Genomic DNA, 27,596 nt, shown 5'->3' with positions numbered 1-27,596 from the left:
ACTGATCAAAAGTTAATGGATATTGTGTAATTTAGCCAAAAATATTTCTTGCATTTTTAATGGGAATATACCGTATTTTTCGGACCATAAGACACACTTTTTTTCCCCAAAAGTGGGGGGGAAAACGAGGGTGCGTCTTATGGTCCGAAGGTGATCTGTATGGCCAGCCCCAACCTCCGCAAGTGGAAAGCAAGGGAGATTTCCAGGAGCACGAATTGGCACGTGCTGAGAAACGCCGATCTCGCGCTCCTGCAATCTCCCTTGCTCGGTTTCAGCTTCCCTTGCTACAAGAGAAAGCAGGCTGAAACGGAGCGAGGGAGATTGCAGGAGCACGAGATCGGCCGATTCGCATTTCTGGCAATCTCCCTCGCTCCGTTTCAGTTTGCTTTCTGGAAGAGAAAGCAGGGCCGCCTCTGCGGGTACTGCTCTAACATGGAGAGGGAAGGACAAAGAGGGAGGGAAGGAAGAAAGGAAGGAAGGAAAGACAGAAGGGACAATGGGACAGGGAAGAAGAGAGAGAAAGAGAGAGAGAAAGAGAGGGAGAGAGAGAAGGAGAAAGAAATAGGGAGGGAGAGAAAGATGGAGAAAGAAAGGGAGAGAAATAGAGAGGCAAAGAGGGAGAGGGAAAGAGAGGGAGAGAAAGAAAGGGAGAGAGAGAAGGAGAAAGAAAGGGAGGGAAATAGAGGGAGAGAGAGAAAGGGAGAAATAGAGGGAAAGAGAAAAATAGGGAGAGAAAGAGAAGGAGAGAGAGAAATTAAATTAGTAACATGATTGTTAAGTGAATCTGGTTTCCCCACTAACTTTGCTTCTCAGAAGGTTGCAAAAGGTGATCACATGACCCTGGAACAATGTGACCATCGTAAATATGAATCGATTGCCAAGCATCCGAATGTAAATCACATGACCCTGGGGATGCTGCAATGGTCATAAGTGGGAAAATGGTCATAAGTCACTTTTCAGTGCCGTCGTAACTTTGAACAGTCATTAAGTGAATCATTGTAAGTCAAGGACTACCTGTATCATTTTTTTTTCCTTTTGGGGGTCAGGTTTTTGACACCTTGCTGGGCGACTGGTGGTACTTGGACATTGCCTTGTCCTAAAAGTGGTACAATGGATGAAAAGGTTGAAAAGCCCTGTTTTAGTATACTGGTACTATTTGGTTCAGAATATTTTTTTTTCTTGTTTTCCTGCTCTAAAAACTGGGTGCATCTTATGGTCAGGTGCGTCTTATGATCCGAAAAATACGGTACTTAAAATTCACAAACAGTATTTTAAAGGAGTTTTGATATTTTTGAGGACTTAGATTACTGATAAGCAACATGGTGCTCATTGGCACTTACTGTATGTGCATCAAAATATACTTTTTGGTGCTTATTAAGATCCATAATTTTCTCAGATAAAATATTTTCTTAAATTCATTACATGCATAGGGCTGTGGCATTCTGCAAAACAAAAGATCCATTATCTTACATCATATTTATTTGCAACATACTTTTGGCCCCAGGGGCAGAAAGCATTGATATAGACAAAGTTCATCTTTTGGGGGAATTTTCTGTCTTGTGATGCTCATCATTGCAGCCATTTTGTAATATACAAATCTTTTGGCATGGCAGTAATTTTGTGAATATGTCTACCAAATACTTTCATAATTTCAAATATGTCCCCAGTTCAAAATATTTGTCCACAGATAGCTTAATTTATTATTTTGGTGACTCACAGCAGCTCACAGAGAACATCAGAAATGTAGATGATCTGTAATTTGTCTGACTAAGTAGCAGGACATACCATAGTTGTACCAAAGTATTCTAGGTGATATCATAAGCTAAACATTACACAAGGGTTGTCAAATCTGTTCTGCAAATCTTGCTGTAAGTCCAGATGAAACTGTTTTTCTTTACTACTTTGGTGCCATCTTACGGTTGTCTGGATTTTTTTCAGCCTAGATCAGCTACCCCTAATTAACCGCACAATAAAATCCTTGAGAGCTTTTTAAAAATTATGGTCAAATCTAACAAACAAAACATAATTTAGAAATATAACAGTATTAATACAATCATAAAATATATAAATATGTTTATATATGCATTACCATAAAATTCTTGGACAGCTGAAAATTCTATACAGCTACCCCTCGCTTAATGTCTCATAACCAAAGTTACTGCTAAGCTTGTAAGCCGCCCTGAGTCTTCGGAGAAGGGCGGGATATAAATGGAATTAAAAAAAAAAAAAAGTTACAGCTGTTGTAATTTCCTCGGGTTCACATGATTGTAATCCAGGTGCTTGGCAACTTGTTCACACTTATGTTGCTAAGTGCCCTGTGATCATGTGATCATCATTTGCAATCTTCCTTGCTGGCTTATCCAGAAAGTCATAAGGAAGCAGGCAGGGAAGCTTGCAAGCTGCTTCCTGTTGCTGACATGACTTCCTCTGGTTTCTGGCCAAAAAAGGCCCATTCCCAAATCCATGCAAGAACTTAGTATAGAGCAGTTGCTGCACAGGGTATTTGCAGTCAGCTCTCAGAAATGAGAGGCAGTTCTCTTGTCTTAAGGGACTGGCTGCAAACACCGCATGCTTTAATCACTCTGTCCCAAAATCCTGCTTGTATTTCAGTGAAGACCTTTTTCAGTCAGCCTCTTTGAGAGCAACAAGGTTATCGGCCTGAGCTGGCACAGAGTCCCTCCAGCAGGCAGCTTTTTGAAAGCAAAGGGGCTGCCCACTAGAGGGATTCATCCCAGTATGGGGACAAGCACTTCTGGCAGGCAGATCTTTCTCCCATCCCCTTAACAACCCTGGTGATTGCTTAATGACTGCAACCAGGATTGTGATCGTTGAGTGAAGCAATCACATGTTTCGCTTAATGACTGCTTCACTTAATGATTGAAAATTAAGTCTCAATTACTGTCAAAAGTAAAGAACTACCTGTATCAACAGTTTTACTATTATTTTCATAATACTCCTTCATGATGGATCATTTGTCTCTTCTGATCACATTGCCGTACCCAGGCAGCTTTTGACAGACAAAAAAAATCCCTTTGAAAACATTCCCTCACAAAATTTCCAACCTCTTTGTATCATCTCTCAGTCTTTCGTTATAAACAATCAAGCCAATCAGAATTTCTTTTTTTGTGTGTGTATGTGTAACTAGAGTTACACTTAGATTATGTATTCCAAACAGACAACATATGTCAGAAACTTTGTATGGATGTAGCATTGTTGATTGGTTATAGCTTATTTGTATTAATATTTCATTCACTTTTTCCCCCAATGTACTTCTATTTAGTCATTTTAATGAGCATTATCATGCACTCTCTCAAGCTGTGGATCATCTAGCAACTGTGGACTGTTTTTTTTCTCTTGCTGAGGCTGCCAAACAAGGAGATTATTGCAGGTAATCATTTTATTTAAACTACTCGAATATTTAAGGTAACATTGTGAATTTACAAAAGGGCTGATCATTCTTGCATGTCACATTTGAACACCTAGTGACTCTCCTCCAGATCAGATTGTTTCTGCGTAGAATTGATGGAACTTGATTTATTATCAATGGGCTGGCTTATTTCAAGATCAGTAAGGCAAATTATGATTTGGGGTCTTTATTCCACATTCAGTCTGTAAAAACATTTGTTTTTCAGACCTGCCATAATAGATGAGAGATCAGAAATAATGATAAAAAATGGGAAACATCCTGTGATAGATGTGTTACTAGGAGAGCAACAGCAGTATGTTCCAAATGATACATTCTTGTCAGTAAGTAAACTTTTAAGAGCAAGAATAATAAAACGATCTTAACATTGTTTTTAGTTTTTAAGAAAACCGTTATATATATGGTGACTGCATCCAAACAGCAATTCCCATGAAGTACCGGTATTCAGAATATACCATTAAGATGCTTAGGTTTTTAGATAATTAAACTTAAGTTGTAGACTTAGAAAATGAAACATAAAATTACATAGTCTCACATTTATTTTTGTGTTGGCTCTTTCTTTTCTGCACGCTCTAAAATATATTTTAAATGTCGTGGTTCCAACAGACAGAGACGAATAAAACAGAACTCTGAGGCTTGCAAATTTGTCAAAGAACATGTTTATTAATTACAAACTATTGTCACGGTCAAAAGTGAAACCAAGTCTGGATACACAAGCAACAATTCCCCAATAAAAAGTTAAATGTCCCACCCACAAAAGCTATGTAAGCAACTACGTTCCCCAATATGATTATTTGGCAGGCTTTTTATGAAAAGCCCAATCTCTAGTCTCTGGAGCAGCTGATGACCTTGGTTACCATGGGACAAAAGATTATTTGGACTAGCGAAGCACCTGGGCAACCCCCCTTCCTCTGTTTTATGTGGCAACCTAGAATGAGAAGGAAAATGGCTGCAGCCATGCTCATTTGTAGAGTTAACACTAGAGACTTGAGGTTTTTCCAGAGAAGATTTTGAGACGTGAAATGGCAGGGAGGAAGAAAAATCTTTTAGACTAGTCATCAATCTTTTATTGATTGATTTATTGACAGAATATTATGTTTTTAATGCAAACATTTTAGGTAACTACAAGGGTGTTACAGAAAAAGTTCTTCGAAGCATCTTTTCATAGTCCTCCATCCATGTTTAGATTTGAATGACAGAAATGCATGTAGGTACATAAATCCAGGCAAAGGATAGAATTCATATAAACAAATCCTTCAATGCTGCTACTTCCTGTTTGGAGAAGTGCTCTTATACAAGCAAGACTCCAGATTTTTAATATAAAAAATCTTTTTTATAGTAGGATGACATAGGTTTTTTTAAAAAACAATTCTAACAATGCCACATAGCTATTACATTTGCTATTACACTTTCATTTGAATTGTAAATACTTTTGCGAAGCAGTGGTAATAAAAGAAGTGAAAGAAATCTTAGTGAGGCACCCTAACTTAGCATTTTTTGGTGTAGTAATTTGGAATCTGTTTAGGTGATCTGTATACGATCACCAAAGGTCTGAAACTTTTGCATGAGCTCTGTTTTAAAATAGTCTAATTATAGTGTTCATTTTCCAGGAAGATAGTCAAAGAGTAATGATAATTACTGGACCTAACATGGGAGGAAAGAGCTCTTACATAAAACAAGTTGCATTGATTACTATCATGGCACAGATTGGTTCTTATGTACCAGCTGAAGAAGCCAGAATTGGTATTGTGGATGGCATATTTACCAGGTAAGACTACAAGTATGTTTTTGGGGGGAGCTCTTATTTTTCAGTTTTAATATTATAAGGGTTTTTTTAGAATTATCACAATTGTTATCACATTAACAATTTAAGACTATAGCAGTAATCCCCTTTCCTATATCTCCACTTGCCCATTGTGGGTACTTTTGTGAATAGGCTATCTAATTCTAATGTAGAAACCAATTAAAGAATGCTGCTGTTTTATGAAGAAAATCAGCCCCAGTTGCACATCATGTAATGGAACTTAAAAAAATTATAGCAGTTGCAAGACTCTATTATGACTTTAATAAAGAGAAAATGAATTTCAAAAAAAGTTTGATATATTCAGATGCAGGTAGTTCTCAGTTAACAGTAATTTATTCTGTGACTGTTCAAGGATACAATCGCATCCTTGTACAATAACCTTACAACTGGTCCTCAAAGTTCTGACTTTCTCAGCAACCCCATGGTCATGTGATTGCGATCAAGGTACTTAGCAACCAGAAGCTAACAGAATAACCAGCTCATTATAATGATGTTGCAACATTCTGTGGTCATGTGATTGCCATTTGCGACTTTCCTGCCAGGTTCTCCCACAAGCAGAGTCAGTGGGGGAAACTGGTAAGGAAGATTGTAAGACACCCATGGTAGCCCACCTGTGCATCCTTTCTACCCAGCAGCAGCCATCCCAATGTCTTCTGTGCTGCAGAAGTGACTACCTTCTAACCTGTTTATAAGCCACCTAGGACTTGCAACTTCCTGTCAGCTTCTTTATTGACTTTGCTTGTTGCAAGCCAGAGGTAGTTGTGAGAAGATCTTTGTTTAACAACCCATGATCCTTGCTTAATGATGGCAACAAGGACTGCTGGGATTGCTGTTGTTAAGTGATGTGGTCATGTGGTGTAACACTTTACAACTGGCATTGCTTGGCGATAGAAATTCCAGTTCCAATTATCATAATTAAATGAGGAGTACCTGTATAACATATATATAATTACGATTTTGATTTCTAGTGGTTTATTGAATTCAGCAAGACATACATCTTTTGAGTTTTAATATGCTTAAATGTATTTTATTAGCTTTGAAATACTTTAATTTCCAATGAAGTAAATTTGATATGTGTTAATGAGTCTCATTAATGAATATTTTCTTTAATACTTGAGAAGGAATCCTTTTTTAAAAAAACAGAAGTTTTATTAGTTTTTCAAATTACAACCTATATATTTAGAAAGCATCATGATACCTGGGTAGTCATCAGTTGAGTAACAGAGTTTTCAGTACACAGTTTGGGTTACATTATCATAGCATCCTTCTCTATTTCCCTCAACATTCAATACAGCGTATTTAAACTAGCAAATTTCTAGGAATAGTATAGTCAATTAAAGAAGATTTTGTCTATCCAATTTCGATAAGGTATATCTATATCCTGTTATTAAATTTTGTCTAATTTTGATGTTAATTATAGTATCCAAGTTTAACCTTTAACATCCCAAATAGTATTCACAACCCAAAGTTCCCTTATCTTATTACACCAAAAATTATATCATCTAACATACACCCAATATTTAAATAGCTAGCTTCTACCTAATAAACATTGTTTATTTCATATCCTAATACATCACAAGTTACCAATTGGAGAGTCTATATTTATCAGTCTACGTCTACTTATACATAACCAAATTTTTAACATCAAACATAGGATCCATAAGCCAAATTTCCATTATATCAATATATAAATTTATGATAAGCTTAGTAAATACTTAAACACATTTTAATTCTATCTCATGAATATTTTCTAATTCAGATCCTAATAAGTCACTAATTACTAACAAAATGACCTACGATAATTCTCTAGGAATTCATATTTTAAATCTAACTCTAGGTTTCTTTTTTGCCAGTTGGGTTTCTAGAGCCAGGGCTTTAAATTTCCCTGGGTCTGCTTGCATGTATATTATTTGCACCAGAGGGCTCCATCCAACCATCAGCAATATACAAAGGTTGAACCATTTATAATAATTATATTGTTACCATGTTAATTCCACTCTCTTTATTTGCTCTGACATCTCTGTCTGCGGTTCAGTCTGGATTCTTCTTCCTTCTGGGTTGGTCTGCTTTGAGTAGAAAATCTTATCCAGTTTTATAGTTAGTAATTGACTGTCCAAGCTTTCCACAGGTTGTCTTTGTTGGTCTTCGGCTTCCTCTTTATTGGTATCACTATCTTGCATGTAGTGTACTTCTGAAATTGTAGGCTCCTTAGAGAGGGTCAGAAGTTGAGTATTAAGTTTTTCCCTAGTTTGTTGTTGGTCTTTAAGGTTGTCTGTCATAGTAATGGTTCCTTTTACTTTAAAAAGTGTAGGTTCTTTGAGTAAAGTCAGGTTTTGGATATTAGTTTTTTCAGTACTTTGTTGTTGCTTATATTCCTCTGTCTCAATAGTAATATCTTCAAATTTTGTTATATTCTGAAGTGTAAATTCTTTAGTTGCAGTCTGGGTTTCAATTTGTGACTTAAGGTTGGCATGTAAATTATTAAATCTGGGGATAAACATCTCAGTGACTCTAAATTGTTTCAAGTATAAGGTTATAGTCAAGCAAGGTTTGTGGCTGATCCTTCTCCATTTTGTAATAATTATAAATAGTCCTTGGTGGAGGCTATTTTTAAAACAAAAATTAGTAAGTGTCTACCTCCACAAGTCTAAGCCAAATTCATCTCCAGCTATTTCAGGTTTTTATCTTAATGCCAAGGTCAGCCCAAAATGTAAGCAAGCTTGTTTGCCAATAGTATTCACTAGATGTCCCCAGAGTACTTCAGATCCTTTTCAGACAGTAACTTTTTATTTATTTCTTTTTTCTTTTGTCCCCTTTTTAGACTAATAAGTAGAACAGTCCATTTCTGTAAATATAAGAACTTTGGGCCAAAAGTAGAAAGGCAGTAAGTCCAATTAATCAGTATAATTTAGTACAAGGCTTTTTCTTTTCTCTCCCAGTGCAGACAGGCCACTATTAAGGAGGGTGGGGGAAAAAAATCCTTTCCCTCTCTCCTCGCAAGGGGAAGCAAATTTGGAAAGCTTTTGGCAGGGAAAGTAGACGATTAGGAAAAGAAGAAGGCAATTCTCACCCAGTTTTCAAGTGCTTTGTTGTGCTTTTGGCTTCGACAGGAAACAGCGAAATGATGGGCCATGGGAGTGGCCGATCCTTTCTTCTTTGGTTCGGAGAGTAGCTCCAAGCCGACGGGAGGGCCGCCGCCCTTCTACCACCGACTGGAGAGACCTCTCCCCTGCTCATTGCCCTCCAGGGCGACTTTCGACCCCTTTACAGGGGCTCCCTGATGAAGAAATCCAGGCGATGCGAGGAGCAATTCCCTCACACATCTGGGTGCACCGATATCCGGAACCGGAAGCTAAGAAGGAATCCTTATATTGGATCAATTCACTCATTTATAACGTGGTGAAAAAGATGAAAAAAATATTGGTAATAATTTTAGTGGGAGATTATAATAATGATAATCAGCTCTATTGATGAACAATTGTGTCATGGTGCCTGTCTTCTTTGAAATCTGGAAGGATCACGTATGCTTTAATTTTAAAGTTTGTTAAACAGTGTCTTAGTTATTGCATTATGATTTAATTGTATCTTTCATTTTGTTTACAGCGTTTTATTATTTTTCCCCCCTATGGACTTGTAAATCACCCAAGAGTGTTTTTTTTAAGATGTGTGACCATAAAAATTTCCTAATTAAACAAACAAACAATTAAAAATAGATATTATTATTAATTTATTAATTTGATTTATTAATTTGATTTATATACCGCCCTTCTCCCGAAGGACTCAGGGCGGTGTACAGGGCAATAAGATGCAATAAAAATACAATATATAAAAGTTAAAATGAGAATTAACGACAAATCCTAGTGGAGGAAGTATACATTTTGGGGGTGGGTATAGGGAAGGAGTTTTAGAATAGTTTTATCTGTCTTGGGTTTCCTTCAGATTAATTATTTAAATTAAGCAAAACAAAATTATTAAATAATGTCATTTTATTGTCTTTGCCATTTTATGTACTTCTTGGATCACAGAGGGGCTTAGAAGCTGAAATCTTATAATATTGGAAGAATATTTTGATCTGCCAAATAAGCAGTACAGACATAACTCAGGCTATGTACTTTATGTTTTTAGAAAAATATATTATTTTTAAAGTGCTGAATATTTTTCAAAAAACTTTTAACATAATAAAGCAATATAAAATTAGTTAAAATGGTAAATTTTACTTATGCTTTATGTAGTGTTATAGTAATTAGTTTTGAATAACTTTTATCTGTATCATGAGTATGCTGCATGAAATAGGTATTGATAAATAATTTGATATAGTATCAAATGCATTTAGTTTTCTTATATATTTTGATTGATAGAATATATGCCATCACGTTGGTATCAGTACAATGACCACATAGATAAATATTCTTCAGGATGATCTGTCTCTGGGCTTCAGGTCTTCTAACAGTGTAGCCATCAGCATAATAATTGAGCCTATTTCTTTGCTGGTAGTCATTTTCTCCCTTCTTACTGTATGTCTTCCTCAGCATTAAAGCCTTACTAAGGGACTGGGTTTTGCATAATGTGTCCAAGCCTAATCATTTGTGCCTTGTGTTGAGAACTCTACACTGATTTTTTTTCTATGATCCATTTGTTGGTTTCCTTAGCTATCCATGGTCTTCTCAAGGGTCTTCTCCAACTCCAAATTTCAAGATTATCAATATATTTTCTATTCAGTTTCTTCAAAGTCTAACTTTTGTTTGAAAAGATAGTCGTAAGAATAAAACCATTGCCTGTATGATTCTGATCTTCCTAGGTATAGGCATATCATAGCATTTGAATAAGTTTTCCAATAAAGTTTTCATTGCTATCCTACCAAGTGCTAGTCTGCAGCATATTTCTTGATTGATAGTTCTGTTAGTAGTAGTAGTAGTAGTAGTAGTAGTAGTAGTAGTAGTAATAAATTATTATTATTATTATTATTATTATTATTATTATTATTATTATTATTATTATTATTATTATTATTATTATTATTATTAGGAAGGGACCTTGGAGGTCATCTAGTCCAACCCCCTGCTCAGGTAGGAAACCCTGGCCTGTACCATTTCAGACAAATGGCTGGCCAGTCTCTTCTTAAAAAACTTCCAGTGTTGGAGCATTCACCACTTCTGGAGGCAGGTTGTTCCACTGGTTAGTTGTTCTAACTGTCGGGAAGTTTCTCCTTAGTTCTAAGTTGCTTCTCTCCTTGACTAGTTTCCATCCATTGCTTCTTGTCCTGCTTTCAGGTGCTTTGGAGAATAGCTTGACTCCCTCTTCTTTGTGGCAGCCCCTGAGATATTGGAACACTGCTATCATGTCACCCCCTCACCCTTCTCTTCGTTAAACTACACATACCCAATTCCAGCAACCGTTCCCTATATGTTTTAGCCTCCAGTCCCCCAATCATCTTTGTTTCCCTTCTCTGTACCCTTTCTAGAGTCTCGACATCTTTTTTACATCGTGGTGACCAAAACTGTATGCAGTATTCCAGGTTTGGCCTTACCAAGGCATTGTAAAGTGGTATTAGTACTTCACGCAATCTTGATTCTATCCCTCTGTTAATGCAGCGTAGCACTGTGTTGGCTTTTTTGGCAGCTGCAGCACACTGCTGGCTCATATTTAAGTGATTGTCCACTAGGACTCCGAGATCTCTCTCAGTTACTACCTGAGGTACCATACCTATACTATACCTGTGCATTTGATTTTTCCTGCCTAAATGTAGAACCTTACTTTTTTCACAATTGAATTTCATTTTGTTAGATAGTGCCCAGTGTTCCAGTCTGTCCAGATCCTCCTGTATCTTAAGCCTATCTTCTGGAGTATTGGCTATTCCTGCCAGCTTGGTGTCATCTGCAAATTTGATGAGTTCCCCATCTATCCCCTAATCCAAATCGTTAATGAAGATATTGAAGAGCACTGGGCCCAGAACAGAGCCCTGGGGCACCCCACTACACACTTCCTTCCATGTAGATGCAGTTCCATTGAGGAGCACACGCTGAGTACAGCCTGTCAGCCAGCTACGAATCCATCTGGGGGTGATGCTATCTAACCAACATTTTTTATCTTATCAAGTAGTAGGTTGTAATCTACTTTATCAAATGCCTTACTGAAGTCCAAGTAAATTATATCTACAGCATTCCTCTGGTCCACTGGTTTTGTCACTTGGTCAAAGAATGCAATAAGATTTGTCTGGCATGATCTGTTTTTGACAAACCCATGTTGGCTTTTAGTGATAACTAAAAGTGATCCTAAAAGGATGTCAGGCTCCAAAAACCAAGAAAGGAATGTTGTGATTCTTCCAAGCAGATTTCCTTATTGTTCCACTGAAGCAAACTACCACCCATATGAAGCATATACTTTGGGAACTAGTAAGGAGTTCTATCTTTACCCTCTTTCTTTTACCCAAACTATCTAAACTGTCATTGCGTTGTTTTTTCTGTTTGTCAGCTCCGCACGTCTCACTCTGTGTTTCTGCCAGCTGCATAGTAATCTTATCAATGTAACCAAGGTGATTGTCACATGTCCAGCCATGTTATGGTTTCATGCCTAGAACTGCTGTTAACTGCGCATGTCTACAAAAGTTTTCTCACTTTACTTTTTTTCTCTTCGTATTCTGTCTGATGGGAGGATGTAGTCAGTTAGGAGCTTTTCTTTTGCTTTCCAATTAAAGTTTTATATACAGTAGAATATGCCTCGGTTTTGTTTATTTTTACCTGATGTTTACCATGTGTCGTATGAACCACGGTTCATCGCCCTCTGATAGGGAAGTATTAATTTATTTTCCCTGACATAAACCAGCTATCCCCAACCTTTCTGGCTCCATGGATCATCAGCAGTGGTGGCAGCAGGGGGAGGGGATGGTTTCGCACACGCAAAATGAAGCTTGGTGTGCTTCCCTGCTGCTTGAGCGACCTGGTTTCCAACAGGCCACAGACCGCTACCACTCCATGGCCCAGGGATTGGGGACTGATCCCTGATCTAAACTAAATTGTTTTTTATTTCTCTGGAATGCCCTCCTTTTTTCCTGGGAATCCAAATTACATTCCTTCACAAAGGCAAAGCTATCCACCACTTCAGTGTCTTCACTGTTAATTCTAAGTCTTGTTGATGTATCTGTCATCAGTTTAATCTTTCTGTATCTAATCTTAGTAACTTTTTTCCCTTTGCTCCTTGATGTCTATTACTAGAACTTGCAGAAGTTGAAAGAGCTTTTCATTTGCATTTTCAACTATCAGAATAATATCATTGTCATAGCCCAGATTATTGAAATTTCATCCTCTGGTTTTAAAACCACATGCATTTTCCCCCCAATCCAGCCTTCTTAAATATAGAGGCAGGAAATAGGTTGAATATGTAGGGGAAGAGTACACACCCTTGATGGACTCCTTAGCCAACCTGGAATTATTGTGCTTTAACATCCTCTGTTTGGACTGTGGCTTCCTGTCCTAGGTTTCTCATTAAGATAATGAGATATTCTGGAATTCCCATTTCCCTAAGCCCATTCCACAGCTTCAATATAATATAAGACCGAGTCAGTGAAACACATAATGTCTTCCTTTTGGGATTTTTTGGGCTTTCTTAATTATCCAGCATCTATCAGCAACAGTATATCCTAACATTTTCTAAAAATAGCTTGAACATCTGACATTTCTCTTTCTATATAGGACTCTGATCTGCATCAGTTGATCCTAAGCATTATCTTCATAGTATATGAAATGCATGAAAGTGTATAAACATTACATATTACATTAAGTCTTCTCTGACATTGGTTGGTAGACTGATCTCCCCCAATTTATTAGCCACTGTGTTGTTATCCAGATGGATTGGATGGAAAAATTACTGATCATTCTTTTGATATTTGCCATATTTCTGTAGCTACTTCATTAGTCGCTGTAGCCTTTCAAATTCATACATTACTGATCTAACTTTTTTTTCTAGTACCAGAGGTTCTTGTAAGTACAGTAGGTACTTCTGAAGTACCTTAATTGCTGACATGTCTGTTGTACAGAATTTCAAGACACACCTTCCATTTTTTATTTTCTTTGAGACTTCATTGTCCATTTGTTTTTGGATGTAGAATGGGTGCCACAGATAATGTATTTAAAGGTCGCAGTACATTTATGGAAGAATTAACAGATACAGCAGCAATTATTCAAAAAGCAACTTCACATTCACTAGTAATTTTGGATGAACTAGGAAGAGGAACTAGTACACATGATGGAATTGCAATTGCTTATGCTACTCTAGAACATTTCATTAGGAATGTAAGTATATTATTTGATTAACTATAATTATTAGTAAATTATAATCTTAATGAAAAAGTGGGCTTATTGAAAAGTATTTGAATTTTTTGTCAAATTAATGTCAAAATTTTTGATACTTGGCATATGAGATATCACTTACTACAAAAATTATTAATTAAAACAATAATGCATATTTACAAATCAGTATTTACCAACTTTGCCCATTATAACCTTGTCTTTATAGTGTTCTTGAAATATTCTAAGATTCTTATTTTGGTTACTTTTTCACTAACAATTGGAAAAGTTTTCAGATGTTGAGATGCTCAAAACAGGAACTTGTGTACATGGAGTGCAATTTAATAATATCGCTGAAATTATATTTATAGACTTAATTGTAACATGAAAGTGCCCCCACTAACAATTTACCCACCTTGTATGAAAGTGAACGGCTGGTACAAATGGGTCATGCTGCTTCAGGACTTAGTTAATAACAGAAGTTCTGTTAGAAGTGAAGGGTGTAAGTATACATTCTTCTCATAACTGAAAATAGAGTCTTCTGTATAACCTGGGATTAACTTGCAATTTGGGCCCCATATTACAATGTATAAAAATTCTAAATATTGATATATATATATATATATATATAAAGGAGCATTTTAAGACCAAACTAAAACATCACATTTAGTTAAAGGAAAATGATAGGTTATCAGCTTGCTGATAGTTGATGACATACTTTCAAATTTTAAATATATATTTTCCCCTCTAGGTTGGTTCATTGACACTATTTGTTACCCATTATCCTCCACTGTGTGAGTTGGAAAGAGCTTATCCGACCCATGTTGGGAACTATCATATGTCTTTTTTAGTGAATGAAGATGATAGTAATCCAGAAGATGGTATGACATCAAATTTACTAGACTGATAATTTGTTTTTAGCAGTTACTTAAAGCTATTTGGTTGTCTATGTCAGAGTTCCCCAACCTGCTGCCGGCGTCGACTCCCCTCCGCCCTGTGCGCGCCCACAGAGAGGGCCTCCTCAGGGTGCCTCCTGTCAAGGAATGTCGACTGGTGGCCCCCAGGGGGAGGGCCTTCTCTGTGGGTGCTCCGGCGTTATGGAATCAACTGCCGGTCGAGCTCCGGATGGCATCAGACCTCCGATCCTTCCGTCGCGGGTTGAAGACCCATTTATTTGAACTAGCGGGTCTGGCCTGATGGGGGTACTTGGGTTTTTTATTGGTTTGTTTTAGTATTCTGGTTTTAACTTGGGCATTAATTTAATTATTTTTTTAATGTTTGTATTGGTGTTTATATTTATGCCCTGTGAACCGCCCTGAGTCCCTTTGGGAGAAGGGCGGTATAAAAATCTCAATAAATTAAATTAAATTAAATTAAATTAATTAAAAATAAACTTAAATTCAATATTTAGCAATAGAATTAGAATGACTGAGTACTAGGTGTCTATGGTGGGTAACAAAACTGAAGATTCAGAAAAATCCCAGAATTCTGTTTCTTCTCTGAGTGATATTTTGGCTTAGTCCTTATTCAGAAATGAATTCTCTGTTCTTGAAGAGATCCTAGTAGTCCTGATATGTTTTGTCCTAAATCTCACAACAACCGCTAGAGCACTTCCAGGTTAGAGGATTAGGTTTCATAAAACTGCCAGACAATGTCTAGAATAATTGAATCAACATGGTGCAGAGAAGAAATTGAATTTTCTGGAGTTCTATTTGTAAAACTTTGGGATTTGCGCATGTCTGATTAAAAATAACTTCAAAACCGTACTGAAAGAGTAAAGTGATAATAAATACACTTTTTCTTTTTAGATTTTGAAGAACAAAATAATCTTGACTGTGTTACTTTCCTTTATCAAATAACTAAAGAAGTTGCTGCAAGAAGCTATGGTCTAAATGTTGCTAAACTGGCAGGTGTGCCAAAAGAAATTCTTAAAAAGGCTGCTTATGAATCAAAGGAACTAGAGAGATCAGCTAATGTGAAAAGGTTAGATAATAGATTGGCTTGCTTTGTTCTGTAATACAGAATTTGTAAATGTCAAGGAGAAATGCAACTAAGAAGTGTGCATGTATGTTTATGCATTTGTCTGTGAGAGGAGTTGTACGTATTTGCTAAATAAAGGGAACTAATTTTAGAAATAGGTAACTGTATATTTTTGTTAATATAATTTTGTTTGCTCTAGGCTCTTTTGAAATGTGGTTTCTGGCTTGCATGTATGTGTGATGGGGATACATGCAAATCCACATACGTACAGAACTGTATAACTTGTAGACATTTATTGAGAATCTCTAGGATTGGTTTCAAGTGAGGTTAGCAGCTCCCCATCTTAAAAGCTGTGTATCATGCAGATTTTTGCCTGTGTTTTCAATCTACTTTTTCTCTGGTAAAATGCCTTCAATACAAGTTTGCTTTCTTCTCAGATAAACATCGTATGTGATATAAGGATTCCCCACTTTAATTCCTATAGTTAGAATGTAGCATTTATGTATAGAGAAACATTTCTCTATCCAGCTTCCATGATTTCTAGCAATATAAATGCCAAAGTTTAAAGCCTTTTCAATTTAATTTTATTAACAGTGTTGTGAGGAAAATATGAAAGCAGAATATATACTACTTTATTTAAACACATTACCTCCTAGGCACTAGAACTGGGTAGTAAACAGATTGTGCCTTTGTTACATATAAAAAGTTTAAATCAAGTAGGATGAAATAGTCTTTTGCATTATCATAATACTGATTTTTAGGGGGAGTCAACTTTTCTATTAGAGTTTTCCAATGTATTTGCCATCACATGGAAATATTTATAATTTAGTGTTTTAATCCCTAAAGATTAATCTTTTTTAATCTCTTTGCTACATTTTCCCAATCTTCAAGATGTATTTTCTATAATAATGTAGAAGAGAGTAACAGCCTAGAAATACATAGAACTAAGATATTTCTATTAGAGATAGATCTTTAATAGAAAAGAATGAATAGAAAATGTGCAGCTGACCAGAAAGGACTTGATGCCAATATCCCCTTATTTTCAGATCACATGTCAATTGTTCCAAGGTAAACAATAAGCTTAGGACATGATCACCCTTGAGCTGGGGCTAAAATAACGTGAAATAGTTCCATAGTGCTCATGAAGTTCTAAGCAACTTTGGACCCAAGAAGAGGACCCAAGTCCTGCAGCATTTAAAACTTTAGAAATGCCAGCCACACTTCCCTGGTACAACCCACCTTCTCATCACATTGTAATGTAATATAATGTCAGTACTTTATTTTCTGTAATGACAGTATTGTTACTTGTTACTATTTTATTAATCCTAGTCTCTTCTGTGAGAGAATTTGGGAAAGAAAAAAATACACATAAAAAGCAAACTTTTGAACGGAAGAATTTAGCCTTTGCAAACAGTTGTAATCTAATTTGTTTTAATATGCAGGTCAGTGTGTGTAATCAGTTGTCATGTGTAGAAGAAACACTAGAATATACAGTTCTTTGATAACAGTAGAAAAAAATATACAGTCATGGCCGAAATTGTTGGCACCCCAGAAATTTTTCCAGAAAATCAAGTATTTCTCACAGAAAAGTATTGCAGGAACACAAGTTTTGCTATACACAGGTTTATTCCCTTTGTGTGTATTGGAACACAACAAAAAAGGGAGGAAAAAAAGCAAATTGGACATAATGTCAAACAAAACTCCAAAAATGGGCTGGGCAAAATTATTGGCACCCTTTCAAAATTGTGGATAAACAAGATTGTTGCAACCATGTGATGCTCCTTTAAACTCACCTGGGTCAAGTAACAGGTGTGGGCAATATAAAAATCACAACTGAAAGCAGATAAAAAGGAGAGAAGTTCACTTAGTCTTTGCATTATGTGTCTGTGTGTGCCACACTAAGCATGGACAACAGAAAGAGGAGAAGAGAACTGTCTGAGGACTTGAGAACCAAAATTGTGGACAAATATCAACAATCTCAAGGTTACAAGTCCATCTCCAGAGATCTAGATTTGCCTTTGTCCACAGTGCGCAACATTATCAAGAAGTTTGCAACCCATGGCACTGTAGCTAATCTCCCTGGTCGTGGACGGAAGAGAAAAATTGATGAAAGGTTGCAACGCAGGATAGTCCGGATGGTGGATAAGCAGCCCCAAACAAGTTCCAAAGGAATGCAAGCTGTCCTGCAGGCTCAGGGAGCATCAGTGTCAGCGCAAACTATCCGTCGACATTTAAATGAAATGAAACGCTATGGCAGGAGACCCAGGAGGACCCCACTGCTGACACAGAGACATAAAAAAGCAAGATTACAGTTTGCCAAAATGCCCTTGAGTAAGCCAAAAACCTTCTGGGAAAACGTCTTGTGGACAGATGAGACAAAGATAGAGCTTTTTGGTAAAGCACATCATTCTACTGTTTACCGAAAACAAAATGAGGCCTACAAAGAAAAGAACACAGTACCTACAGCGAAATATGGTGGAGGTTCAATGATGTTTTGGGGTTGTTTTGCTGCCTCTGGCACTGGGTGCCTTGAATGTGTGCAAGGAATCATGAAATCTGAGGATTACCAAAGGATTTTGGGTCGCACTCTAGAGCCCAGTGTCAGAAAGCTGGGTTTGCGTCCGAGATCTTGGGTCTTCCAGCAGGACAATGACCCCAAACATACGTCTAAAGCACCCAGAAATGAATGGCAAGAAAGCGCTGGAGAGTTCTGAAGTGGCCAGCAATGGGTCCAGATCTGAATCCCGTTGAACACCTGTGGAGAGATCTTAAAATTGCTGTTGGGAAAAGGCGCCCTTCCAATAAGAGAGACCTGGAGCAGTTTGCAAAGGAAGAGTGGTCCAAAATTCCAGGTGAGAGGTGTAAGAAGCTTATTGATGGTTATAGGAAGCGACTGATTTCAGTTATTTTTTTCCAAAGGGTGTGCAACCAAATATTAAGTTAAGGGTGCCAATAATTTTGTCCAGCCCACTTTTGGAGTTTTGTTTGACATTATGTCCAGTTTGCTTTTTTTCCTCCCTTTTTTTGTTGTGTTCCAATACACACAAAGGGAATAAACCTGTGTATAGCAAAAACGTGTTCCTGCAATACTTTTCTGTGAGAAATACTTGATTTTCTGGAAAAATTTCTGGGGTGCCAACAATTTCGGCCATGACTGTATAACACTTTGATACTTTTTAATTGATTAATCCAGTAGAAAAGTTTTTAATATTTTTATTGCTTTTTAAACTAGTACCACAAAAGAAAAAACAAGATATAAAACACAAAAATACATAATAAAAATACATGTGCTTAAAAATAAGTTAAAAAAATACAAGAAAAGTATAAAGTTTAATATGTCATTACAGTAAACAGTTACAATTCTATATATAATTATCTAATGCAAACATTTTGCAAGTAGGTATGAGTGAAATGAAAAAGTATATTCATTTCTAATACATAACTATCATGCTTTTTAACCTATTGTATTTTGTATAAATGAATCCCGTATTTTATTATATATTATACAAAGTTTATTTCTATAAGCAATCTGCTCATAAGTAGCAAGTGAAATCAAAGCTTTAATCTACTGAATACATGTGACCATACATACATCTTTCAATGTTGCAGAATCAGTCTTTTAGCTACAGTAAGGCATGGAGAATCCAATTTTTTTGTCCAGTTGTCAAGTTCCATGGACTAGATAGATAATTCAAGAAAGTATCCTCTGAAAAATTTAGCTTTTGTCACACAGTCACATTTATTTCATCCACTATTTTCTCCTCAAATTAATAAGTATAGGACATTGTAAGAAATATGTTGTAAGGAAGTATTGACCATACATCTCCAGCAAAATGCTGTCCTAGATAATCCTTTTCTATACAAGTGTAATAGAGTCCAATAATTTTTTAAAAAATATTTTTGTTGTATAAGTCATAGTTTAAGATCTATTGACACTCTTGCTAGAGAAGTTAGGACACTCTCCTGTTGGTCTAGGTAATTAGGTTAACAAAAAAATAGTATGCAATTACAGCAATAAAACAATATAATAAACATTGTAAGACATTTCCTAATAGTAGCACAACCATAATATAACAATAGTCCTCAATTAATGACAGTATTTGGGATTTGAATTTCTGTCACTAAGTAATGCAGTCATCCAAGCCGTTTCTGTTTTGGTGCCTTCCAGATCCAAACCTTAGTAAGGTAAGGGATTGCCTCCTTTACCTCCCCCTGAACTCCCCCTTGCCTATCTCCCCCAATCTCTTCCATTTTGGCTGCCTGTATAGCTGCTGCCATTCACACCACAGTGTGCATTGCTGTTATACTAGCCACAGCTTTTTTCATGAGCTACCAAGGCCTCAGTTTACACTTTGGCTTGAAGGTCCATTTTTTGCAACTAGGGCCGCCTTTCACAAAAGAAGGCTGTGGGTGGGATGTGAACACAGGCCCTGGCTACACCACTGAGAAAGAATGTAGCACAAAAGAAGGGCCTGTACAGGACAGTATTGATGCATAATGTGCCCGGACCAACTGGCAGCAGCAGGTAGACAGGTGACCAAAAGGTGGTCATAAATGGGATGTGACTGTGTGGAATTGCAATGGCTGAAACTTTAAGAACAGGTCAGTAGTTCTGTCATTCAGTGCTATTGAACAATCGCTGAATGTATTGAAATTAAACAAGAACTACCCATAAATAATAGTGATTAATAAGAAAGAAGGTTATTCTGCCTTATAAAGATCTGTAAAAAGAAGAGTTTTAAGGAGCTTTTTAAACTTTAGGAAATCTAAAGATACACAATATTAGAGAGGAAGTTGATTCCACAGAGTAGGAGCTAAATGGAAAAAAGTGCTAAACTGTAAAGTGTTAATTTTAACACGAAGGAAAACTAATTGATCTTAATTGCACTATGAAGCTGAGCATGTGCCCTTTTAATTTAATTTAACTTTAAGTTAACTTTTAAATTAATGTAAGACTATTTTAGTGAATTTTCTGCAGAGATTTTGGGGGTTTTTATTGCACCTTCCTTCTGATACAAAACATGCTGTGTTCATCTTGCATTATCAAGTAGGAAATTATATTACTGTGTTTATCATTTATTGTATATAAATATTTTCTCCATATGAAATAAGAGTGGAGATACTTACATGTTGATTGCTGATGGGTTAATTTTTATTATTGAACTTTGTTTTTTAGAAAAAGTTTGATGTATTTTGCAAAACTATGGAACACCGACAACATTGAAGACCTTCGAAGATGGAAATGTGTGTCTGAAGTAGATAATGATTTCAGCCAATTTAAAAATTCCACAGAACTCTCCAACTAAAAATGAAAATAGCCTACAAGATTTAATAATATCTCACAAAAAGAAATAGATGAAATAAAATTTTATATCATTTATGGATACAGTGACAGATTTTTAACAACGCCTGTTTCGCATAATCATTTTTGGTGTTTAATTTCTGTAAACTAACTTCAAGAACGAGTTATAGAGAATGGAGTACAGAAGCTAAAATGGTTTAGCTGTTAAGAGCTCCTAATATCCCCACTCAAAAGCAGCTTAAAGAGCCTTTCATGTCATTCTGTTTTCATAATGAAAATTACGCAATTTTCACCTAAATTGGCATTTGTGGAGTGGAAAGAAATGAACAGGTAATCAAAAGGTATTTCTGTGTTTTTTCTCCTCAGAATAACAGCTTAATGGAGGAGTTTGTTTAAGAAAATACATGGAATATAGAGGTTCTTTTTCCCTAGTATCATGGTGTTTTTACTTTTAAAGCATTGCACAGAGTGTGTGTCACCTTGTCAGACTTGTACCTAGAAATCATTGCAAAATATATTTTACATAATATCATCTTGATACAGTCATGGCCAATTATGAAAGCAAAAATGATCCACATTGCATTATTTAATATCAGTGGATGTTTTTGTACTAAAATTCAATTTTTCAAATTGCTTCTTAAAATCTGTTGACTTTATATACTAAAAATAAAAATATTATTACATTTTGCTATATTATATCTCAAGGCATCACATTTCTCCTGCCCAAAAGCTATATATATCTGAAAAGCTTTTTCCTATCTAATGGATAATTATGATTGTTGATAGAAATATGAAAATTATGTAACTATAAATTATATTAAAATAAATTTCTATTTATACCTGGCTGTGAAAGGTATGTTCATTTCTAAAATAACTAGAATAGCAGAAGAATAAATTATTTCTTTGAATTTCACAGATGCAAAAGAATTTCTTACAGAATAGTACAGAATGAAGTTTTCATATTTGATATTACTATTCTTTTCCAAAAAGTAAATTGGTCTTTGTCATTCCTGCAAAATAATGTTTAGATTAGAGTTAGCAATTTTCAATCAGTTGCAGTTACACTTCATCAGGAAAGTGGTAGGATGGGGGGGAAACCTTGGTGGATGGACAGACAAATACAGATACACAGAATGAAAGACACAGATAGGATAGAGAGACAGACAGATAGGATAGAGATAAATAGATAGACATACAAATAGAAGATAGATAAGACAGACAGACAGAATGATTGATAGGCAATATAATGTAACATTTTCCAATGAAATGCAGAATTAACTACAAGTATTCTGGAATACACATGACAGGAATGGTTTGAACTTTCAAATGGCACTGTACAGCCTTCTAAGATCAAAATGTAAACTGGAAAGTTCTAATACCCAATTTTTTTTACAGTCTTGCCCATAATTTGCTAATGGTGTTGGGGATAAAGAGTAAAGAGTATAGCTTTAATGTTGCCAGCAATTAATGAACAAGAACTTACAAGCTTAAACAAAACAGTTAATTTGAATACATCAAGGTCAGAATAACGTGAGATGTAAGTATCTCAGAATGTTAAACATATACAGTGACAGTAGATAAATAGTGACTAATATTTATTTAAAAACTCTCGAGGTGATACTAAATTTTGTGCTAACTGAAGGAACTTCCAGAAAGCCTCTTTCTCCAATTCCTTATTATAAGGGAATTCAGACATGCTGGCTGTCTGTATACAAGTAGCTGAACTTGTCATGCCATGCTAGTGTCTTGTTTGGGAAAAGCAAGCTGCAACAAACTGGGAGATTGCCAAAAAGAAAAAAATATTGCCCCAGATGGCTACCGCACTTTACATGCTTCCTGTGTGGATTATATCTGGGGGAGTTGTTGCCATGCAACTGCAAATATATGCAAATGATTGTCCAATTTTTAAAGTGCTTACAAGTGCTGATAAGAATGAAGGGATATACTGTAGATTTCAAGAGACTTGATTATGGGGACATGAGGACTTATTAATCACAAAATTGCAAACCTCCCATTTTATTTATACATATGTTCATGCATTTAAAATTATTAATTTTTCCTGCATCACATGGTGGTTTGCAACAGAGAATACCAAAAATTAAAAAAATCCTAAATAACTAAAAAAGCTCTTCTACCGCCAATGCCCAACTGCTCTGAGAAAGGAAGTATTCAGTGCCTTCTTAAAGGAAAGATATACATTTCATATCTACCAGGCAAAGTGTTTCTGAGTGTCTGGCAGCCATTGTGAAAGCATATTGAAGGGTTCTCAGCCACCCTACCCTCCACCATTTTGTGCAAGGTTTTGAAGACATCCATCAAAAAAAAAAAACATGGAGCAAGCTAACCCTTGCCAGGAAGATGATTCTGCAAGTTCCTGGAGGATGTAGGTTGAGCCTTATAATACTTTAAAAGTAATCACCAGCACTTTGAATTCGATAGAGAAGCAATCTGGTAATGGAGAGCTGCTGTGGTATTGCTAACATTGCTAAATTTGCCCTCACTTGTTTAGGAGACAGGCTGTTGTGTTTTCAGCCAGTTGAAGCTTTCATCCACAAAGTCAGTCTCATGTACAGTATATTGCAATAGTTTAATCTTCTGACACTTGCTGGCAATAGCTGGTCTTTTAAGATAAGATTTATTGTCATTTTGTACTGTGGGCACACTGGCACACATTAAAAATGAAATTCTGTTGCCTGCTCTCAAAAGTGTACACATACATAACATATAAACATGCTACATACAACATACATAAAAGATTATATATATATATATATATATATATATATATATATATATATATATATATATATATATATATATATATATATATATATGTTTAAGTATTTGTCAAGGCTTTTTGAATTCTTTATTAGCAATTTGAATAATCTGCGCATATATATATATATATATATATATGTTTTCTGAGGTTTTCGCGGGTGCCTGTATGTGGATCCTTGGTTTTTCGGGTTTTTCCCCGCGTAGAATTAAAGGTGTAGGCGCAACGTTTCGACGGAATCCCATCCGTCATCATCAGGCTTCTGCTTCCTTCTTCTGGGAGAAGCATGCTTCTCCCAGAAGAAGGAAGCAGAAGCCTGATGATGACGGATGGGATTCCGTCGAAACGTTGCGCCTACACCTTTAATTCTACGCGGGGAAAAACCCGAAAAACCAAGGATCCATATATATATATATATATATATATATATATATATATATATATATATATATATATATATATATATATATATATATATATATATATAATCTTTTTGGCCCCTTCATGGATTACTGCCTTGTCGTGGCGAAGGGGCTTGCGGAATTCAATGAAGCTATGAGCTATGCCATGCAGGGCCACCCAAGACGGACAGGTCATAGCTGAGAGTTCTGACAAAACGTGATCCACTGGAGAAGGAAATGGCAACCCACTCCAGTATCTTTGCCATGAAAACCCTATGGACAGTACCAAAAGGCAAAACGATATGATGCTGGAAGATGAGCCCCTCAGGTCGGAAGGCGTCCAATATGCTACTGGGTAAGAGCAGAGGGCTAGTACTAGTAGCGCCAGAAAGAATGAAGCGACTGGGCCAAAGCCGAAAGGACGCTCAGCTGTGGATGTGTCTGGTGGTGAAAGGAAAGTCCGTTGCTGTAAAGATTTTTTCTCCATAGGAACCTGGAATGTAAGATCGATGAATCAAGGAAAGCTGGACGTGGTCAAACGAGATGTCAAGACTGAACATCGACATCTTAGGTATTAGCGAACTAAAATGGACAGGAATGGGTGAATTTAATTCAGATGACCATCAGGTATACTACTGCGGGCAAGAATCCCTCAGAAGAAATGGAGTAGCCTTCATAGTCAATAAAAGAGTAGGAAAATCAATACTGGGATACAATCCTCAAAATGACAGAATGATCTCAGTTCGAATCCAAGGGAAACCATTCAATATCACAGTAGTCCAAGTCTATGCCCCAACCACCAGTGCTGAAGAGGATGAAATTGACCGGTTCTATGAAACCCTACAGCACCTTATAGAACTAACACCAAAAAATGATGTCCTTATCATCATGGGGGATTGGAATGCTAAAGTAGGAAGCCAAAAGATAACTGGAATAACAGGCAAGTTTGGCCTTGGAGTACAAAATGAAGCAGGGCACAGGCTGATAGAATTTTGTCAAGAGAATACGATGGTCATAGCAAACACTCTTTTCCAACAACCCAAGAGACGGCTCTACACATGGACATCACCAGACGGTCAACACAGAAATCAGATTGACTATATGCTCTGCAGCCAAAGATGGAGAAGCTCTATACAGTCGGTAAAAACAAGACCAGGAGCTGACTGTGGCTCAGACCATGAGCTTCTTGTTGCAAAGTTTAGGCTTAAACTGAAGAAAGTAGGGAAAAGCACTAGGCCAGTCAGGTATGGATTAAATCATATCCCTGTTGAATATACAGTAGAGGTGACAAATAGATTTAAGGAATTAGATCTGATAGACAGAGTGCCTGAAGAACTATGGACAGAGGTTCGCGACATTGTACAACAGGTAGCAACCAAAACCATCCCAAAGAAAAAGAAATGCAAGAAAGCAAAATGGCTGTCTGAGGAAGCTTTGCAAATAGCTGAGGAAAGGAGGAAAGCAAAAGGCAAGGGAGAAAAACATAGATATGCCCAATTGAATGCAGAATTCCAGAGAATAGCTAGAAGAGATAAGAATGCCTTCTTAAATGAACAGTGCAAAGAAATAGAAGAAAACAATAGAATAGGGAGGACCAGAGATCTTTTCAAGAAAATTGGAGAGATGAAGGGAACATTCCATGCAAAAATGGGCATGATAAAGGACCAAAATGGCAGGGACCTAACAGAGGCAGAAGAGATTAAGAAGAGGTGGCAAAATTACACAGAAGAACTATACAAGAATGAGCGTAACGTCCCTGATAATCACAATGAGGTGGTCACTGACCTCGAGCCAGACATCCTAGAATGTGAAGTGCAGTGGGCCTTAGAAAAGCTGAGCAACAATAAAGCTAGTGGAGGTGACAGTATTCCAGCTGAGCTATTCAAAATCTTAAAAGACAGTGCAGTAAAAGTGCTACACTCAATTTGCCAGCAAATTTGGAAAACTCAACAGTGGCCACAGGATTGGAAAAGATCAGTTTACATTCCAATTCCAAAGAAAGGCAGTGCCAAAGAAAGTTCAAACTATCGCACCATTGCACTCATTTCTCATGCTAGTAAAGTCATGCTTAAAATCCTACAAGCTAGACTTCAGCAGTATGTGGATCGAGAACTACCAGAAGTACAGGCAGGATTTCGAAGAGGCAGAGGAACTAGAGATCAAATTGCCAACATACGCTGGATCATGGAGAAAGCTAGGGAGTTCCAGAAAAACATCTACTTCTGCTTCATTGACTATGCTAAAGCCTTTGATTGTGTGGATCATAACAAACTGTGGCAAGTTCTTAAAGAGATGGGAGTACCAGACCATCTTATTTGTCTCTTGAGAAACCTATATGCGGGTCAAGAAGCAACAGTGAGAACTGGACACGGAACCACTGATTGGTTCAAAATTGGGAAAGGAGTCCGGCAAGGCTGTATACTGTCGCCCTGCCTATTTAACTTATATGAAGAGCACATCATGAGAAAGGCAGGGCTAGATGAATCAAAAGTTGGAATTAAGATTGCTGGAAGAAATATCAACAACCTAAGATACGCAGATGATACCACTCTAATGGCAGAAAGTGAAGAAGAACTAAAGAGCCTCTTGTTGCGGATGAAGAAGGAGAGTGCAAAAGTTGGGTTGAAACTTAACATTAAGAAAACCAAGATCATGGCATCTGGCCCTCTCAATTCCTGGCAAATAGATGGGGAAGAAATGGAGGTAGTGACAGGTTTTGTTTTCCTGGGCTCCAAGATCACTGCAGATGGGGACTGTAGCCAAGAAATTAAAAGACGCTTGCTCCTGGGAAGGAAAGCCATGGCAAATCTAGATAGCACACTAAAAAGCAGAGACATCACCCTGTCAACAAAAGTGCGTATAGTCAAGGCTATGGTCTTCCCAGTTGCAATGTATGGCAGTGAAAGTTGGACCATAAGAAAGGCTGAGCGCCAAAGAATTGAGGCCTTTGAACTGTGGTGCTGGAGAAGACTCCTGCGAGTCCCTTGGACCGCAAGGCGATCAAACCGGTCAGTCCTAGAGGAGATCAATCCTGACTGCTCTTTAGAAGGCCAGATCTTGAAGCTAAAACTCAAATACTTTGGCCACCTAATGAGAAAGAAGGACTCACTGGAGAAGAGCCTAATGCTGGGAAAGATGGAGGGCAATAGAAGAAGGGGACGACAGAGAATGAGGTGGCTGGATGGAGTCACTGAAGCAGTAGGCGTGAGCTTAAATGGACTCCAGAAGATGGTGGAAGACAGGAAGGTCTGGAGGATCGTTGTCCATAGGGTCGCGATGAGTCGGACACGACTTCGCAGTTAACAACAACAACAACAATCTTTTTGGCTATCCTCACCACTGCACCAGTTTCCTGTCTGAAGTAGTGATGCTTCTAAACCTGTAATACTGTATGATAGGACTGTAATGCTGTATGATAAGATGCTCTCAATCATCCCTCTATAGCACGGGTGTCAAACTTGTGATGTCACATGACGTGATGTATTGCGACTTTTTTCCAATTGCCAGCAATGGGGTGGGCGCGGTTTTGGTGTGATGCATCCGGCCCACGGGCCAGCAGTTTGACAATCCCTGCTCTATAGAAAGTGGTAAGGAAGATGTACTTTTCTCATGTGATGCAGAAAATGC

General features: G+C 37.0%; 1 protein-coding gene across 1 annotated transcript in view; it reads left to right on the top strand.

Moving 5' to 3' along the window:
- Nucleotides 1–21,619, top strand: part of MSH3 (mutS homolog 3) — a 69,162-nt gene extending 47,543 nt beyond the window's left edge. Inside the window, exons 18-24 of the mRNA XM_083357270.1 lie at nt 3,281–3,388; nt 3,633–3,747; nt 5,035–5,192; nt 13,330–13,516; nt 14,262–14,391; nt 15,319–15,493; nt 20,667–21,619. Of these exons, the coding sequence (XP_083213396.1) occupies nt 3,281–3,388; nt 3,633–3,747; nt 5,035–5,192; nt 13,330–13,516; nt 14,262–14,391; nt 15,319–15,493; nt 20,667–20,796 (1,003 nt within the window). The 3' untranslated portion in view covers nt 20,797–21,619. The remainder of the gene's footprint in view (nt 1–3,280; nt 3,389–3,632; nt 3,748–5,034; nt 5,193–13,329; nt 13,517–14,261; nt 14,392–15,318; nt 15,494–20,666) is intronic.
- Nucleotides 21,620–27,596: the final 5,977 nt, after the last annotated feature.

Source organism: Vipera ursinii (assembly GCF_947247035.1).
Source record: "Vipera ursinii genome assembly, chromosome: 2".
Lineage (NCBI taxonomy): Eukaryota > Metazoa > Chordata > Lepidosauria > Squamata > Viperidae > Vipera > Vipera ursinii.
This window is presented reverse-complemented; position numbering and strand designations above follow the sequence as displayed.